The sequence below is a fragment of the Schistocerca cancellata genome, chromosome 2 (genome assembly GCF_023864275.1).
Source record: "Schistocerca cancellata isolate TAMUIC-IGC-003103 chromosome 2, iqSchCanc2.1, whole genome shotgun sequence".
In the NCBI taxonomy this organism is placed as follows: Eukaryota; Metazoa; Arthropoda; class Insecta; order Orthoptera; family Acrididae; genus Schistocerca; species Schistocerca cancellata.
In genome coordinates this window covers 758,095,081-758,112,355 of record NC_064627.1, presented here as the reverse complement: position 1 = coordinate 758,112,355, position 17,275 = coordinate 758,095,081, and the positions used below count along the sequence as shown (strand labels likewise).

The 17,275-nt window shown below is 37.6% G+C and overlaps 1 protein-coding gene across 1 annotated transcript in view; it reads left to right on the top strand.

Annotated features, from left to right (window-relative positions):
- The window catches only part of LOC126162581 (uncharacterized), a 249,666-nt gene that overhangs the window by 135,178 nt on the left and 97,213 nt on the right, over positions 1 to 17,275 (top strand). Inside the window, exon 13 of the mRNA XM_049919176.1 lies at positions 13,515 to 13,572. Within this exon, the coding sequence (XP_049775133.1) occupies positions 13,515 to 13,572 (58 nt within the window). The remainder of the gene's footprint in view (positions 1 to 13,514; positions 13,573 to 17,275) is intronic.

The following is a 17,275-nucleotide window of genomic DNA, read 5'->3' as shown; positions in this document are numbered from 1 at the left end:
TGTCCTTCCTCAGTTCCTGAGAGCCTGTGCTATATCCTCTTCCTCTTCCTCTTCCTCTTCCTCCTCCTCCTCCTCCTCCTCCACTCCTCCAGCTAACCCTGGTGTCATAACACATGTTGTAGTATTGAGTCTGTCTTCAGCTGCCAGAGACTGTGTGTGTGTGTGTGTGTGTGTGTGTGTGTGTGTGTGTGTGTGTGTGTGTCATCTTTTTTTTTTTTTGACAAAGGCCTTGTTGGCAGAAAGCTTATTTTGTGTCAGTCTTTTTGTTGTGCGTATCTGCAACTCTGCATCTCTGCTATGTTATGAGTACCAACTATCCTTTTCATAATATTGTTACATTCCATCCTGGATTTTCCACTGTTTGACTTGTCCTAGTATCCCATCCTCCTCCTTGTCAGTGTTTCCCACATGCTTATTGCCTCACTGGTTTTGTGTAGAACCTCCTCATTTCTTATATTATCACTCCACTTTATTTTGAACATCTTTCCATAGCAAAACATCTCAAATTCTTCAATTCTCTTCTTTTGCAGTTTTCCAACAGTCCATGATTCTAGAATGAATTTTTCACTCTGGAGAGCAGAAGTAAAGCTGTGAGGATGGGTTGTGAGTTTTGCTTTGGTAACTCAGTTGGCAGAGGTCCTGCCTGTGAAAGGCAAAGGTCCCAAGTTTGAGTATTTGTCCAGCACACAGTTTTAATCTACCAGAAAGTTTCTGTCCATGATTCACTTTGATGCTATACTGTGCTTCATATGTTCCATCTCAGAATTTTTTCCTCAAATTAAGGTCTATATTTTACACTAATAGACTTCTTTTAGCAAGTACTATTCTCTTTAGCTATATGGTCTGCTTCTTATGTCCTTCTTGCTCTGTCTGTCAAGTATTGCTATGCTTCCAAGATTTCAGAATTCCGTCACTTCGTCTACTACAATGTCCCAAGTTTTGACGTCAACTTTATCATCAATCTCATTTCTATTATTCATCATTGCTTTTACCTTTCTTTAATTTACTTTCAATGCATATTCAGTGCTCATTACACTATTCACACATTCTGTAATTTTTCCATTAGCAGCTCGTCCCGCAAAATTATACAAATCCTCTACAGTGTGGTGGTCTGTAGCCTATTGACTTGCGATGGCAGTAATCATAACTAAATTGAACATATTAATTTTATATATATAAACTGAACTGTGCAAATATATTTAAATTTTATAATTAATAGCTTAAAATTTGGGGGGGGGGGGGGGGGGGGGCGGAATGTTGGCATTTGCAGGAATTGCATCCAGGTCTGCAAATTACCAGTCTGTGCTGTAGACCACTCGCACATGGAGTGCTGTCGATGGCACTTTAAAAATCCCTCATACTCTACGCTTACACAATCTGCTACATGCAATTTTGTTTTAAACTGACCTTTTAAATGTAGTAATCTGTGGCAAATGTCTGCTTTCAGATTAAATATTTGTTCAGAACATGATCTGCCCTTCCTAAAACCACCTTAATGTTTACCTAAATTACTTTCCAGAGTTGTGTCTTCTGTTTAGTATGATCTTGGAAAATGATATATGCAACTGATTGCAAAGAAATTCGTTTGTTAACATCCTGTTCAGTGCCTTTCTTCTGTAATGGATGTATGAAGGCTGCCTTCCACTCCCCTGGGAGTTTTTGTGTTTTGCAAGCTTTCTCAGAGATTAATTTTGGTTCGTTGTTTTTATTTCTGGTAAATACAATTTTAAAAGTTTTGTTGTCATAGTCTTCACCACTAGATATATAAAGTTTTAATAACTTCTTTAACTTCATTGATATGGGATGGGGGGGTGGGGGACTTCCAGATTTTCATTGATTGCTTCTGAACAGTTAAGAAGCTGATAAAAGTATTTTTCAAGTATTTCAAAATTTTCAGTGTTACAGAAGTCAAATTGGTGAGCCTCGTACCACGCTCCTCTGTTGTTAGATTTACAGAAGTACATCTCCCTAACTCTTTAAACCTCACAGTCTCCTCTAAAGGTGTACTGAAAAAGGGCCTCTTTAGCAGGTCATCTACAGGAAACAGTTCCATACTAAATTTCCTTGTATACTCATTTGTTGTACCACCATCTAGGCTACAGCCTTTGACTTATAAGGGTAGTAATCATAACTAAATGAAGTATATTAATTTTATGTATGAAATCTGAAAACACACACACACACACACACACACACACACACACACACGCACACGCGTACACACACACACAGTCACACACAGTTTGCCATTTGGGGGAGGGGGGGGGGGGGGATGATGTTGAAATCTGTTGGGAATCAAATCCAGGCACACAGATTACCAGTCTGTGCTTTACACCACTTTCCCACTGTGCCGTCATGATGACAACTGTTCCTCAAGACCGTATCATAATCTACACTTCCACAATATACTACTAACAGTTTCAAAGAAAAATAATGATCTGGGGCTGTGAGCAATGTGGCACTCATAGTGCTGGAAGGGAAGATATCACAACATAGCATTTGCAGTAGAAAACAGGCAGCTGCATCCCCTCTCTGAGTTGACTTTAGTGTGTCCGATTGTTATTTCGGTACTTAGGCCAGGTTTCTAGTTATTGAGGAAGGTTTCTAGTTATTGAGGAGAGAGCACTACAAAACATGTTTTCATCTGTTTTATATTTCGAGGATAAATGGCATAACTGTAGAGGGATTCATGGCTTGAATTCACAGAGAAAGGGTGTAATTTAATGTAATTTCCAGCTCGCATTTGAAACGAAATGGCGTAATTTTAGTGTGATATTTACATTGTGCTGTAGCTCATTAGCACATGATAACTGGCCACCAATTAATTTTTCGTCACTTTCACTGAGGATAGTAATGTCATCAATGAATCTTACTATTGATATCATTTCACCACAAATGTTATCCCCACTCCTGAACTTTTCTTTTCTGTCATCACTTCTCAGTGTATAAATTGAACTGTAATGGAGAAAGACTGCATCCCTGTCTTACACCCTTTTTAATCTGAGCACTTCTCTCTTGGTCTTCCATTCTTATTATTCCATATCATGTGTTATTCACCTTTCAGCTTTAGCTTACATCTATTTTTCTGAGAATTTCAAACATTGTGCACCATTTGACATTGTAAAACACTTTTTGTTGGTTGACAAATCCCATGAGTGTGTGTTGATTTTCCTTAAACGTTACCTTATCAAATGCAACATCAAAACTGATAGGTTTTTTATTTGAATGTGAAATAACTCATTCTGCATCATTACAATTTATCGTACAATTGAGCCATAGAATATGAAACTAACTTGTGCATTTACCTTTCGTGAAGACAAACAGATCATGAATATTCTTTTCCATTTTCTTTCTATTATTATTTTCATCAGTTGGTTTGAATGAGCTGTGAGGTTGATTGAGCAGTAGGTTTTGCATTTATGTGCCCTTATTATATTCTAGATTGTGTGGTAGGTCTCCAGTCTCATGGATGCTACACACTAAATTGAATAATGGTTTAGTGTCCGCTTCACCCCAGTTATTTTGGAAATTCCACAAGAATGTTACCTATTCTTTGTGCCTTGTTTGATCACAAGTCTTCCAGAGCATGTCAAACTTTTATTCTGATACTAGATCCCCATGCCATCCAAATCAACACCTATTTAATTTCCTACTACTTCAGCGGACAGTTCCTGCCCCTCTGTCTCTTACACATTTAACAGCCGAATTGCCTTTGCACTCTTAACATCCCACTGATGCATTCAGTTTCACTGAAAGTTACTTTGACTGTGTTGTATGTTGACTGTTTTCTTCCAATGACAATTTCATTTTTGATTTCTTAATGGTTTTTTATGAGGTCATTTTGCTTTAGCTTCCTTTCACTTCCTACTTATTTTTTTGGAGTGGCTCACATTGCTGAATTATCTTTCTTTTCTTGAACAATTATTGTAATTAATTTTTCCTCAATTGATTGATGTGTTACTTTCTTTTGTTACCCAAGGATTCTTTGTAGTTACATTTGCCTGACCAACTTCTGTGATTTCCCTTTTTACTGGTGTCCATACCTCTTCTGCTTAGCTGCCTATTGCAATACTCATTATCAAAGTATGTATATATCTACAACATTGGGAAATTTAAAATATTCATAATCATTCCTCATTACTTCAGTGTCCAACATCTTTACGAACTGATTCTTCCAGACGATTCTCTTAAACTTTGGTATGCTTTCCATTATCACTAAATTATGATGTGAAACTGTATTTGCTCCTGAGTATGTGCTACAATCCACTACCTGCTTTCAGAATCTCTGCCTCATCATGATGTACTGTAGCTGGTGTAATTCATTGTGTCAAGGCCTTCCCTAAGTCTGTTCAAAAAATTCTGGAACTTCGTCCACACAATTTTCATATGCTTACCTTTTATTTATTGTGCATGTTCTCCTGAAATACTCTCCTCCAAAATTCATACACCACTCCCAGCATTGTTTCCATTTGCAGAAGCAGTTTTGATACGCCTGTTGCAGGACCATATGAAGAACCATCTGCAAATTTTGTTGTATCTCATCTATTGTTGCAATAGTCATGCACAACAAGAATGAATGTGTGAGTGCATTATCGTGATGCAAGAGCCATGAATTGTATTGCCATATTTCAGGTAGTTTCCTCCACAAATTTTGTTGCAGGCATTGGAGCATCTCCTAATAGTACCATCAATTAACAGTTGGTCCCTTTGGCACAGATTCATGATGAACAAATCCTTAAAGAAACTGTCAACTTGGGTTTGACATTTGACCTGACCCGACAAGTTGCGTTGCAAGGCAAAGGTCTTTCTAGTCTAACTCATGAGCCTTGGGAGAAACTTGGTGGCAACACAATGCATTCCAAGATGCTGTGTCAGGAATTAATGACATGATACAACTGAAATAAGATAGAAACTGCCTACAGGAAAATTAAAGAGACCTTTGGAGAAAGGAGAACCACTTGAATGAATATCAAGAGCTTTGATGGAAACCCAGTTCTAAGTAAAGAAGGGAAAGCAGAAAGGTGGAAGGAGTATATAGAGGGTCTATACAAGGGTGATGTACTTGAGGACAATATTATGGAAATGGAAGAGGATGTAGATGAAGATGAAGTGGGAGATATGATACTGCATGAAGAGTTTGACAGAGCACTGAAAGGCCTGAGTCGAAATAAGGCCCCCGGAGTAGACAACATTCCATTAGAACTACTGACAGCCTTGGGAGAGCCAGTCCTGACAAAACTCTACCATCTGGCGAGCAAGATGTATGAGACAGGCGAAATACCCTCAGACTTCAAGAAGAATATAATAATTCCAATCCCAAAGAAAGCAGGTGTTGACAGATGTGAAAATTACTGAACTATCAGTTTAATAAGTCACAGCTGAAAAATACTAATGCGAATTCTTTACAGACGAATGGAAAAACTGATAGAAGCCGACCTCGGGGAAGATCAGTTTGGATTCCGTAGAAATGTTGGAACACGTGAGGCAATACTGACCCTACGACTTATCTTAGAAGATAGAGTAAGGAAAGGCAAACCTACGTTTCTAGCATTTGTAGACGTAGAGAAAGCTTTTAACAATGTTGACTGGAATACTCTCTTTCAAATTCTGAAGGTGGCTAGGGTAAAATACAGGGAGCGAAAGGCTATTTACAATTTGTACAGAAAGCAGATGGCAGTCATACGAGTCGAGGGGTATGAAAGGGAAGCAGCGGTTGAGAAGGGAGTGAGACAGGGTTGTAGCCTATCCCCGATGTTATTCAATCTGTATATTGAGCAAGCAATAAAGGAAACAAAGGAAAAGTTCAGAGTAGGTATTAAAATCCATGGAGAAGAAATAAAAACTTTGAGGTTCGCCGATGACATTGTAATTCTGTCAGAGACAGCAAAGGACTTGGAAGAGCAGTTGAACGGAATGGACAGTGTCTTGAAAGGAGGGTATAAGGTGAACATCAAAAAAAGCAAAACGAGGATAATGGAATGTAGTCGAATTAAGTCGGGTGATGCCTAGGGAATTAGATTAGGAAATGAGACACTTAAAGTAGTAAAGGAGTTTTGCTATTTGGGGAGCAAAATAACTGATGATGGTCGAAGTAGAGAGGATATAAAATGTAGACTGGCAATGGCAAGGAAAGCGTTTCTGAAGAAGAGAAATTTGTTAACATTGAGTGTAGATTTAAGTGTCAGGAAGTCGTTTCTGAAAGTATTTGTATGGAATGTAGCCATGTATGGAAGTGAAACATGGACGATAAATAGTTTAGACAAGAAGAGAATAGAAGTTTTCGAACTATGGTGCTACAGAAGAATGCTGAAGATTAGATGGGTAGATCACATAACTAATGAGGAGGTACTGAATAGAATTGGGGACAAGAGGAGCTTGTGGCACAACTTGATTAGAAGAAGGGATCGGTTGGTATGACATGTTCTGAGACATCGAGGGATCACCAATTTAGTATTGGAGGGCAGCGTGGAGGGTAAAAATCGTAGAGGGAGACCAAGAGATGAATACACTAAGCCGATTCAGAAGGATGTAGGCTGCAGTAGGTACTGGGAGATGAAGAAGCTTGCACAGGATAGAGTAGCATGGAGAGCTGCATCAAACCAGTCCTAGGACTGAAGACCACAACAACAACAACAACAACAACAACAACAACGACAACAACACAACTGAAATGTTACATTCTTCTACAATCTCTAGGACAGTCAATCGTCTATTGGCATGCACAATTTCGTTGATGTTCCCGACATGAGTGTCATCGGTGGACATCTAAGGTCATCCTGAACAAGGGTCTTCTTTAACTTCTGTCCGACAATTTTTAAACCCATGTGAACCATTTATAACACCGAGTACAGCTTAATCACTCATCACCATAAGTTTCCTGCATCATTTGGTATGTCTCTGTAAAAGTTTTCTTTAGTTTCACACTAAATTTAATGCAGACGCGTTGGTCCTCTAACTCTGCCATCCCAAAATTCGCAAACTGTGCAATACAATGTTCTGCTCAATACAGCACTGAACAGTAACCAGCAGACATACAACAATGAAACTTCCAGCAATTACACATTAAACACAGGCATGTGCAGGGATGGCAACCACATTTTGCTCCTACACACTACTGACACAAAATTACGAATGTTCTGGAATTTTTTGAACAGACCTCGTATACCTCCTACTCTTATTCCTTGAACAGTTTACTGACTATTTATAGCTGACATTTAGTGCAGAACTGTATTCATCTCCCCCTTGACTGTATCCTCCATTAGATCAGAATGGGGGACTAATCCAGTTTTCTGCCAATGGTGTGATCATCATCTCACTTTTTCAATTATACATCACTATTCCTGTGGATATATATTATGTGTCTTAAGTGCACATAAAGGCAGGAAGCAGAGATAGAAATGAATAATGTGAAGAAGAAAGCAAAAATAAGGAGGGGAGTAAGGCAAGGATGCCCATCATCTCCGTATTTGTTCAACTTATTTATTGAAAAAAACCATTGAAAAATTGAAAAGAATAACCAAAGGAATTAAAATCAACGGGGAACGAATACACTGTATCTGTTTTGCAGATGATATAGTAGTACTTGCTGACTCAGTAAAGGAAATGGAGTTCATGTTGCTAAAATTTGCCAAAATCCTAAGAAAATTTAATCTAAAAGCAAATAAGTAGTAGGGAAGACAAAAGAAAATGGTAAAGTTAATATTAAACTAAAAGATGATGCCCAACAGCAGGTTGAGAACTTCTGTTATTTGGTGAGCACAATCACTGACGACAATAAATGTATCACTGATATAAAGAGAAGAATAGCCTTGGCAAAGCAAGCTTTCAAAAATAAAAGGAATTTACTAACAGACAATCATATAAGCCTAGAAAGTTGGAAAAAGTTTGCCAAAACTTTTGTCTGGAATGTCTTAACATATGGATGTGAAGTGTGGACTCTGGGAAAGGCAGAGAAAAAGAGACTGGAAGCAATGGAAATGTGGATATGGAGATGAGTGACAAAAACGAGCTGGGTAGATAGAAAAAGTAATGAACAGGTCTTAAGAGAAGTGAATGAGAACAGAACACTGCTAAATTACATAGCAAGAAGAAAATAAAAAATGATAGGGCACATAATGAAACAGAACTAGTTCCTAAAGAATGTATTTGAAGGAAAAGTTTTAGGGAAAAAACCAAGAGGCAGGCCAAGGGAAACTTATTTTAATAACATCAAAGAAGATTGTTGTTGGTGTGGTCTTCAGTCCTGAGACTGGTTTTATGCAGCTCTCCATGCTACTCTATCCTGTGCAAGCTTCATCTCCCAGTACCTACTGCAACCTACATACTTCTGAATCTGCTTAGTGTATTCATCTCTTGGTCTCCCTCTACGATTTTTACCCTCCACGCTGCCCTCCAATACTAAACTGGTGATCCCTTGATGCCTCAGAACATGTCCTACCAACCGATCCCTTCTTCTAGTCAAGTAGTGCCACAAACTTCTCTTCTCCCCAATCCTATTCAATACTTCCTCATTAGTTATGTGATCTATCCATCTAATCTTCATCATTCTTGTGTAGCACCACATTTTGAAAGCTTCTAATCTCTTCTTGTCTAAGTTATTTATCGTCCACGTTTCACTTCCATACATGGCTACAATCCATACAAATACTTTCAGAAACGACTTCCTGACACTTAAATCTATACTCGATGTTAACAAATTTCTCTTCTTCAGAAACGCTTTCCTTGCCATTGCCAGTCTACATTTTATATCCTCTCTACTTCGACTACCATCAGTTATTTTGCTCCCCAAATAGCAAAACTACTTTAAGTGTCTTATTTCCTAATCTAATTCCCTCAGCATCACCCGACTTCATTCGACTACATTCCATTATCCTTGTTTTGTTTTTGTTGATGTTCATCTTATATCCTCCTCTCAAGACACTATCCATTCCGTTCAACTGCTCTTCCAAGTCCTGTGCTGTCTCTGACAGAATTACAATGTCATCGGCGAACCTCAAAGTTTTTATTTCTTCTCTATGGATTTTAATACCTACTCCGAATTTTTCTTTAGTTTCCTTCACTGCTTGCTCAATATACAGATTGAATAACATCGGGGAGAGGCTACAACCCTGTCTCACTCCCTTCCCAACCACTGCTTCCCTTTCATGTCCCTTGACTCTTATAACTGTCATCTGGTTTCTGTACAAATTGTAAATAACTTTTCGCTCCCTGTATTTTACCCCTGCCACCTTCAGAATTTGAAAGAGAGTATTCCAAGCAACATTGTCAAAAGCTTTCTCTAAGTATACAAATGCTAGGAACGTAGGTTTGCCTTTCCTTACTCTATCTTCTAAGATAGGTCGTAGGGTCAGTATTGCCTCACGTGTTCCGATATTTCTACGGAATCCAAACTGATCTTCCCTGAGGTTGGCTTCACCAGTTTTTCCATTCGTCTGTATAGAATTTGTGTTAGTATTTTACAGCCTTGACTTATTAAATTGATAGTTCGGTAATTTTCACATCTGTCAACACCTGCTTTCTTTGGGATTGGAATTATTATATTCTTCTTGAAGTTTGAGGGTATTTCTCCTGTCTCATACATCTTGTGCACCAGATGGTAGAGTTTTGTCAGGGCTGGCTCTCCCAAGGCTGTCAGTAGTTCTAATGGAATGTTGTCTACTCCTGGAGCTTTGTTGCAACTCAGGTCTTTCAGTGCTCTGTCAAACTCTTCATGTAGTATCATATCTCCCATTTCATCTTCATCTACATCCTCTTCCATTTCCATAATATTGTCCTCAAGTACATCGCCCTTGTATAGACCCTCTATATACTCCTTCCACCTTTCTGCTTTCCCTTTTTTGCTTAGAACTGGGTTTCCATCAAAGCTCTTGATATTCATGCAAGTGGTTCTCTTTTCTCCAAAGGTGTCTTTAATTTTCCTATACGCAGTATCTATCTTACCCCTAGTGAGATAAGCCTCTACATCCTTACATTTGTCCTCTAGCCATCCCTGCTTAGCCATTTTGCACTTCCTGTTGATCTCATTTTTGAGACGTTTGTATTCCTTTTTGCCTGCTTCACTTGCTGCATTTTTCTATTTTCTCCTTTCATCAATTAAATTCAGTATCTCTTCTGTTATCCGAGGATTTCTACTAGCCCTCGTCTTTTTACCTACTTGATCCTCTGCTGCCTTCACCACTTCATCCCTCAAAGCTACCCATTCTTCTTCTACTGTGTTTCTTTCCCCCATTCTTGCCAATTGTTCCCTTATGCTCTCCCTGAAACTCTGTACAACATCTGGTTTAGTCGGTTTATCCAGGTCCCATCTCTGTAAATTCCCACCTTTTTGCAGTTTCTTCAGTTTTAATCTACAGTTCATAACCAATAGATTGTGGTCAGAGTCCACGTCTGCCCCTGGAAGTATCTTACAATTTAAAACCTGGTTCCTAAATCTCTGTCTTACCATTACATAATCTATCTGAAACCTGTCAGTGTCTCCAGGCTTCTTCCATGTATACAATTTTCTTTTATGATTCTTGAACCAAGTGTTAACTATGATTAGGTTGTGCTCTGTGCAAAATTCCACCAGGCGGCTTCCTCTTTCGTTTCTTACCCCCCCCCCCCCCCCCCCCCCAATCCATATTCACCTACTATGTTTCCTACTCTCTCTTTTCCTACTGACAAATTCCAGTCACCCATGACTATTAAATTTTCATCTCCCTTCACTATCTGAATAATTTCTTTGATTTCATCATACATTTCTTCAATTTCTTCGTCATCTGCAGAGCTAGTAGGCATATAAACTTGTACTATTGTGGTAGGCGTGGGCTTCGTATCTATCTTGGCCACAATAATGCGTTCACTATGGTGTTTGTAGTAGCTTACCCGCATTCCTATTTTCCTATTCATTATTAAACCTACTCCTGCATTACCCCTATTTGATTTTGTGTTTATAACCCTATAATCACCTGACCAGAAGTCTTGTTCCTCCTGCCACCGAACTTCACTAATTCCCATTATATCTAACTTTAACCTATCCATTTCCCTTTTTAAATTTTCTAACCTACCTGCCCGATTAAGGGATCTGACATTCCACGCTCCGATCTGTAGAACACCAGTTTTCTTTCTCCTGATAACGACATCCTATTGAGTAGTCCCCGTCCGGAGATCCGAATGGGGGACTATTTTACCTCCGGAATGTTTTACCCAAGAGGACGCAGTCATCATTTAACCATACAGTAAAGCTGCATGCCCTCGGGAAAAATCAAAGAAGATATGGGTATAAAATTGTATGAAGAATTGAAGAGGATGACAATAGAGAGAGGGACCTGGCTAAATCGACAAGGCATAGCCTTTAGTTTATTATGATTATGATGATGATGATGATGATGATGATGGTGGTGGTGGTGATCATGATGATGATGATGATGATGATGATGATCATGATCATGATGAAGTGCAGTGGTTGCCATTGCCTTCTGCATCCTCATGTCATGATCATTGCCAATTATTTTGCCTCTGTGGGCAGTATTACAGCAGGCTCTACCCATTCCTCTGACATCTTTGTCAAGACCATTGCCAATGATTTTTTGCAAAAATATCTAGTAAGTGACTGGGATTGAATCCATGACCTTTTGGTTGGTAATCAAAGATGGCACCACCAGAGTTCAGTGACACTCCTAATGAGCACAAACTACAACAAAGGTCTGCTTACAAGAAATCAATTACAAGAGCTTGTAGCAGTAGAAAATTTTGCATAAATATGTGAGATGAGCTACCTGCAAAATCTGCTTCAGCACATTGAATCAAGTTTTTCAAATAGCTGTAGAACTGCAATTTCAGTAACATACTCTAGGCAACTTTCTTAGTAATGTAGCTTTCCCACATTTATCAGCAAGATAATCAATACGATAACCAGTTCCAGTTTTCACAGCAAATTAACAACTATCCATGTGGTAGTGACAGAATACTCACATTATGCAATCTGATTCAAATTCAGACACAACAATCACAAGGCAGTATTAGCTTCAGTTTCTTAGTAAGTGATACAAATAAGCAGATGTTACCTACAACACTGTACATAATTGTAGAAGATATAATTACTCACACATTGCCTTGAAGTAAGATTCATAACAGATGATACTGTTCACTGTTCACAAGTGGAAGTTAGCAATTTCAGAGTCACACGAGTGTACTGAATGTATGCAAACTGATGACAGTTTTCTACAAATATGGTAAATGGATACATTGTTGCAGAGACCAACCTAGATGAGGATCATGTAATAGGCAGGTTCAGAGTATATCACAACACTGACTACCTGCAACTTCCCACACTTCCGCATAAATGTTGTCTTTGAGATTTCCAATCCTTGTGTTTCAGTATACTATTTTGTTCTGGGGTTGGTCTTAATAAGACACTTAAGAACAAATTTTGATGTTGTTTCCAAAACTGTCTAGGTTAGATTTTGCTAATTCAGATGAGCTGTATTTAACTAGTCGCGTAGTTCACAGAATTTGTAGTAGTTTAGAAAAATTTCAAAAGCTCATGAAACTATTTTATACATTTGCTTTAGGAATAACCTATTTATGAGTACAGGTAATCTTTTTAGATTTGTAATCATTGATGCAAATTCTTAATTAATGGATTAATTAATTAGTGGAAGATGTCATCTGATTTGAAATAAATAGGGTAAAAAAGTTTAGTGGTAAAATCTGGAATCTAACAGGCACAACGGTACAAATGCTGAAAGTAATTTTGAATGTATTCAGACTTTGATTACAATTATTTCTTGTTTAAAACAAATTAACAAATACCATTTGTATCACTTCTTTTAATAATGACTACCAGTTTCAGGCTGTGCTGCAGATCATCATCTGGTCTGTGCCCCAAAGTGCAGTTTGCGATGCAGGCTTGAAGGTGATCTGCAACACAGACTAAAACCAGTTTTCGGTAATACAAGAAATGTTTGTTTATTCATTATAACAATAGTGATCATGGCATCAAATATAAAATTGTTTCTTAAGTTAATTAGTTTCACTAAAGAATTCCTGTCTTTTTAATGAGTGGAATCAGCAAGCTCAACTTGACTGATAAGCTCAGGCAAAGCTCCCTATTTTATGCTGTAGTAAAGTTATCATTTGTTAATAAATTGTAATGAACACAGGTTCAGTGAATCAAATTACACTAATGAGTTCAGCTTATTGCAGAAGAAAAGACTTGATAATGAATTTAAACAAGGCAAAGCATGATTAAAGTTTTGATAAATTTGGGTAGACACTACACAAGTACTTGACAGATACTTAAATGAAAAGTGAAAAATTACAAAAAAATTATTAACAGGGGTACAATAAGAGTGGATGGGAAGTTCCAGCTTGCTCTGTTTTAAGTAGTACATTTTAGTGTCTTAATTACAGTAATTTTTACTGTGGAAATTGTATCATATTTCCTTATGTGTAATGTGTTAAATATCAAGTCAGATGTCGTTATGTTGTACTGTTGTAAAGCGTTTTTCTAAGAGAACCAAATTATTCTTCAGGTCTGAACATTGTGGTGATATGTATGAAAGTAAGTCGCAGTTTGACGTTGTTGCTGAGGTAAGGTTCAAATAAACTATATTTCATTTTTAATTTGTTCCTGTCGCTTATTTTTGTTAGGTATTTTGGAAGTGTCTAGAGTTCATGTTATCAGTGACACTATAGGAAACAATTGATTGGATTCTTTGTCAAGTGCTGTGTTTTACTAAGAAGGCATCTGAGAATGGAATATATGAAACTCTCATATCATTTAAAAGTGTACCAAAAATTGTTGATTTATTTTAATAACTGAAGTGTTTATTCAAATATCATCTGGAAGACATGAATATTTCCAGAACAACCAGAAATGAAAATAAAAGGAAAACTTAAGTATGAAGAAATCACAGTTTGCTCATAATTCAATACTGAGAGAGAGATGCAAGATAAAATCTAGTAAGGAAATTAGTCTTTTGAATGAAATAGATTGTTAAACTGCATTTCAGACCGGTATTTAAATTGAGACCTTTGCATGTTATCGGAAAGTGCTCTACCAACTGAGCTATCGAAGCACAAATCATGACCTGTCATCACACCTTCACTACTTCCAGTACCTCATCTCCAATCTACCAAACTCCATTTCAGCTCGCAGTTCACTGCAGAGTGAAAATTCATTCTGGAAATAGATGGTGTTTGCATTGAGGGAATTTATTACATATTTCAGAAAAGAAGGTAAGAATTTTTCGTCCAGTCATCTTCTCCAAACTATTTTCAGAATGTGATCAAAGCCAGAGATAAATTACATTTCAGTTGATTCATGTGCAGCATTCAGACATTGTGTATAAATACTTGTGGTGGTCAAATACCAGAAAGACTATGACAGAAGATAAAATTCAGTGATATTTGCATACTTGCCAAGCAAGATCAGGGTGAGAGGGTACGAGGTTTTCTGCTATTTTATTGGCAAGGTTTTCTAAAAAGGAAACCATTTGACTGATAGGAAAATCCTATAGGAGTTCGACACAGAAATGAACAAATGTACATAGTTGTAAACTTTGGTAAAGATAAGTAGAAGGCTCATTTTGAGAACTAGAACTTTTTTACTATGCATGAAGGTTTATTATGAAGCGCGATCTGTCGTGGTTGTTATATATATTTGAATGAAGTATTCCTTATGGACTTTGTGCGGTGATGAGAATAATAGTGCTGCACTTGATGTCATTGCAAGTGTAGCAAAGAGACTGCTACACCATACATGACTCCAAGGAATGTTTATGACTCTCAAATAGTATATAACAATAACATCGATAAATGTATTGAATATGTTTATTATAGCATTTTGTTTAATTGGTGTAACTGGATGTCAGTCTAACATATAGAGGCATTCTGTTGACTAATCTCTTGTTTGATTATAGTGAACTTGTAATAAAGCCCGATTGTAACTTCAACTTGTCAGAACACTGATTTAGGAGACACTGGTGTCGAATCAAATTCAAGACGATTTCATCTAGTCAGGAGTTCATTGTTACTACAGGTTAAGTATGCAATCTATTAGTAACACAACATGCATGTTAACCAATCTCTCCCAATGGAAGCCATGGATATATTTAAGAACTCAAACGACATGAACAGAGAAGATGGCTGTAGGTTTGTGGCATGCTGGCTGCCATCCATTGGAGCCTAACAGGCTGTGCATATAACTTGAGACGTGAGCCTTATGGGTGAGAAGTCGTTGTTGTATATGTGATGTCTTGCATGAGGAAAAAGGTGCTCACAGTAATCCACATACATTTTTCAATGACTGTCGATTATGGCTTATATTGAACGGGATAGTATGCAACTATGAAACAGCAAATCCTTTCTCCCTCAAGCATAGGAAACAATCATGTCTATGGTGGTCTAGACATGATGCCATGTCCAGTAAAGGGGCCATGACGAAATATAAGTGGTCCCTCTCAGACAGACTTCAGCAGGTTCTCCCTTAATAAACCCAAATGAAACGCAATTACAGTTGTGGCCAAAACATCAGTTTTGTCTGTCTTGTGACAGTTATTTCACAACAGAAGATGGGTCAACACTAGGAAAACTTTTATTTGAAATGTTTACTGAAAATAGAATCAGTATGAATAAAATGAATGTATCTTAAGTGTTAAGGGATATCCCTGGTAAGTTGTGGTCTTGTGAAACTTTAAATTCAAATTTCAAAGTAAAAAAGAAAACAGATGAGATGTAAGAGTTAACAAGAGGTGTTTCTTTTCGCAACTGCATAATCTGAACATGCTATTTATACAGGTGGTGAAAAGAAGAGAAACACATTCCAAATACTGATTTAGCAGTGACACAAAATGGAGATCGGACAAGGGCCTTCTATACATGATGAACCCAAATGCAGCCAAAATTTTGTGGGCTATTCAGGGGAATCTTCTGAATATTTTGGTACAAGGGGCCTGTGGTCTTCAGTGTCTCATTACAGACTAATTAAGATTTCATTTGATTTCTTATTCCCATTTATTTTTGTACCTGTATTGTACTTAAAATAACTGCAAAACAGTCTTTTGTTTGGAAAGAAACTTGTTCCATTCACTCGTAGTTGATGTTGACAACAGTAATGCAAACTTCACTCTTTGCCCTCAAGCTTCTGTACTACTCAGTTCTCTCTTGGGTTTGTTTTTCTAGTAATGTTTGTTGTATGTTAACAGTAATACACAGTTGTATGGGTAGGTTCACTGGTGAAGAGTTTGTACACCTCGTCAATGAGTTCACTGAATGCAGGGGAATATTGACACATTGTCACTATGCTGAGCTTGTATATTTTGGTGATTGTGTATTACAGGCTCTTTCACTTGTATAGATACTTTCACATAAATGAATGTAATTGCCATAACAAACCAGATAAATCATAATTACACAATTACTTTTTTAATGACACACTGGAGACAGTGGGTCCCTTATACCGAAATGCTGAGAAAATATCTCTGAATAACCTACAAAATATTAACAGTGGAGATTGTTCACCCTATATAGTCATTAAATGACTGGAAGAGACCCTGTTGTGAGTCTCCATTTTGCCAGCTGTTCTTATTGTTCAGTATCCATTATTGTTGGCATTAGAATGTGACTGCCCAAAGTTGGTCTGCATGGGGACATGAGAGCAATCATCCTTGTTGTCAAGGTTCCTGGGACAGTAGAAGGTGTTGATGTGCTGGGTTGGCGAGATGTGTGTAACCGCATTCCATAGATAACAAATTTTTATTTATCAGAGTGAACAAATGTGCACTTGAGTGAATACCCAGTCAGGAGGTGAGTCCCAAAAATTACCATTTTATTATGACCATTATTATAACAACCCCCTAAATATACTCTCATTTAAACAATACAAAGCAGCATCACTTAAGTGGCTGCCAGCCATTTCAAAAATTTCTTAAACAAGGTCAAGACAAGAACAAAACCAAAAGAAATATCATGATGTCCACATGCCCTTAAAACAAGAACAACACTTATAGTTTATCAAGTTAACAGTTGCCACAAATGCATTTCGAACTGCTCCCACAAGGAATGTGATAAAAGGTTGAGGAAAACTCGCAGTAATCCAAATGCACCTTAACAGCAAATGATAAAAACAGGTAAATGTTAGTGAACTGACATACAAGCATGGCCAACTAATTGGCCACATAAGACAACATGAGTCTCTTAAAGTCAACTAATGAGAAATAGTTGCAGTCCGTAGTGTGCATATTCACTTTGTATGATCAAATAATGATGCCAGTAGCCATTGTAAATATTTCTG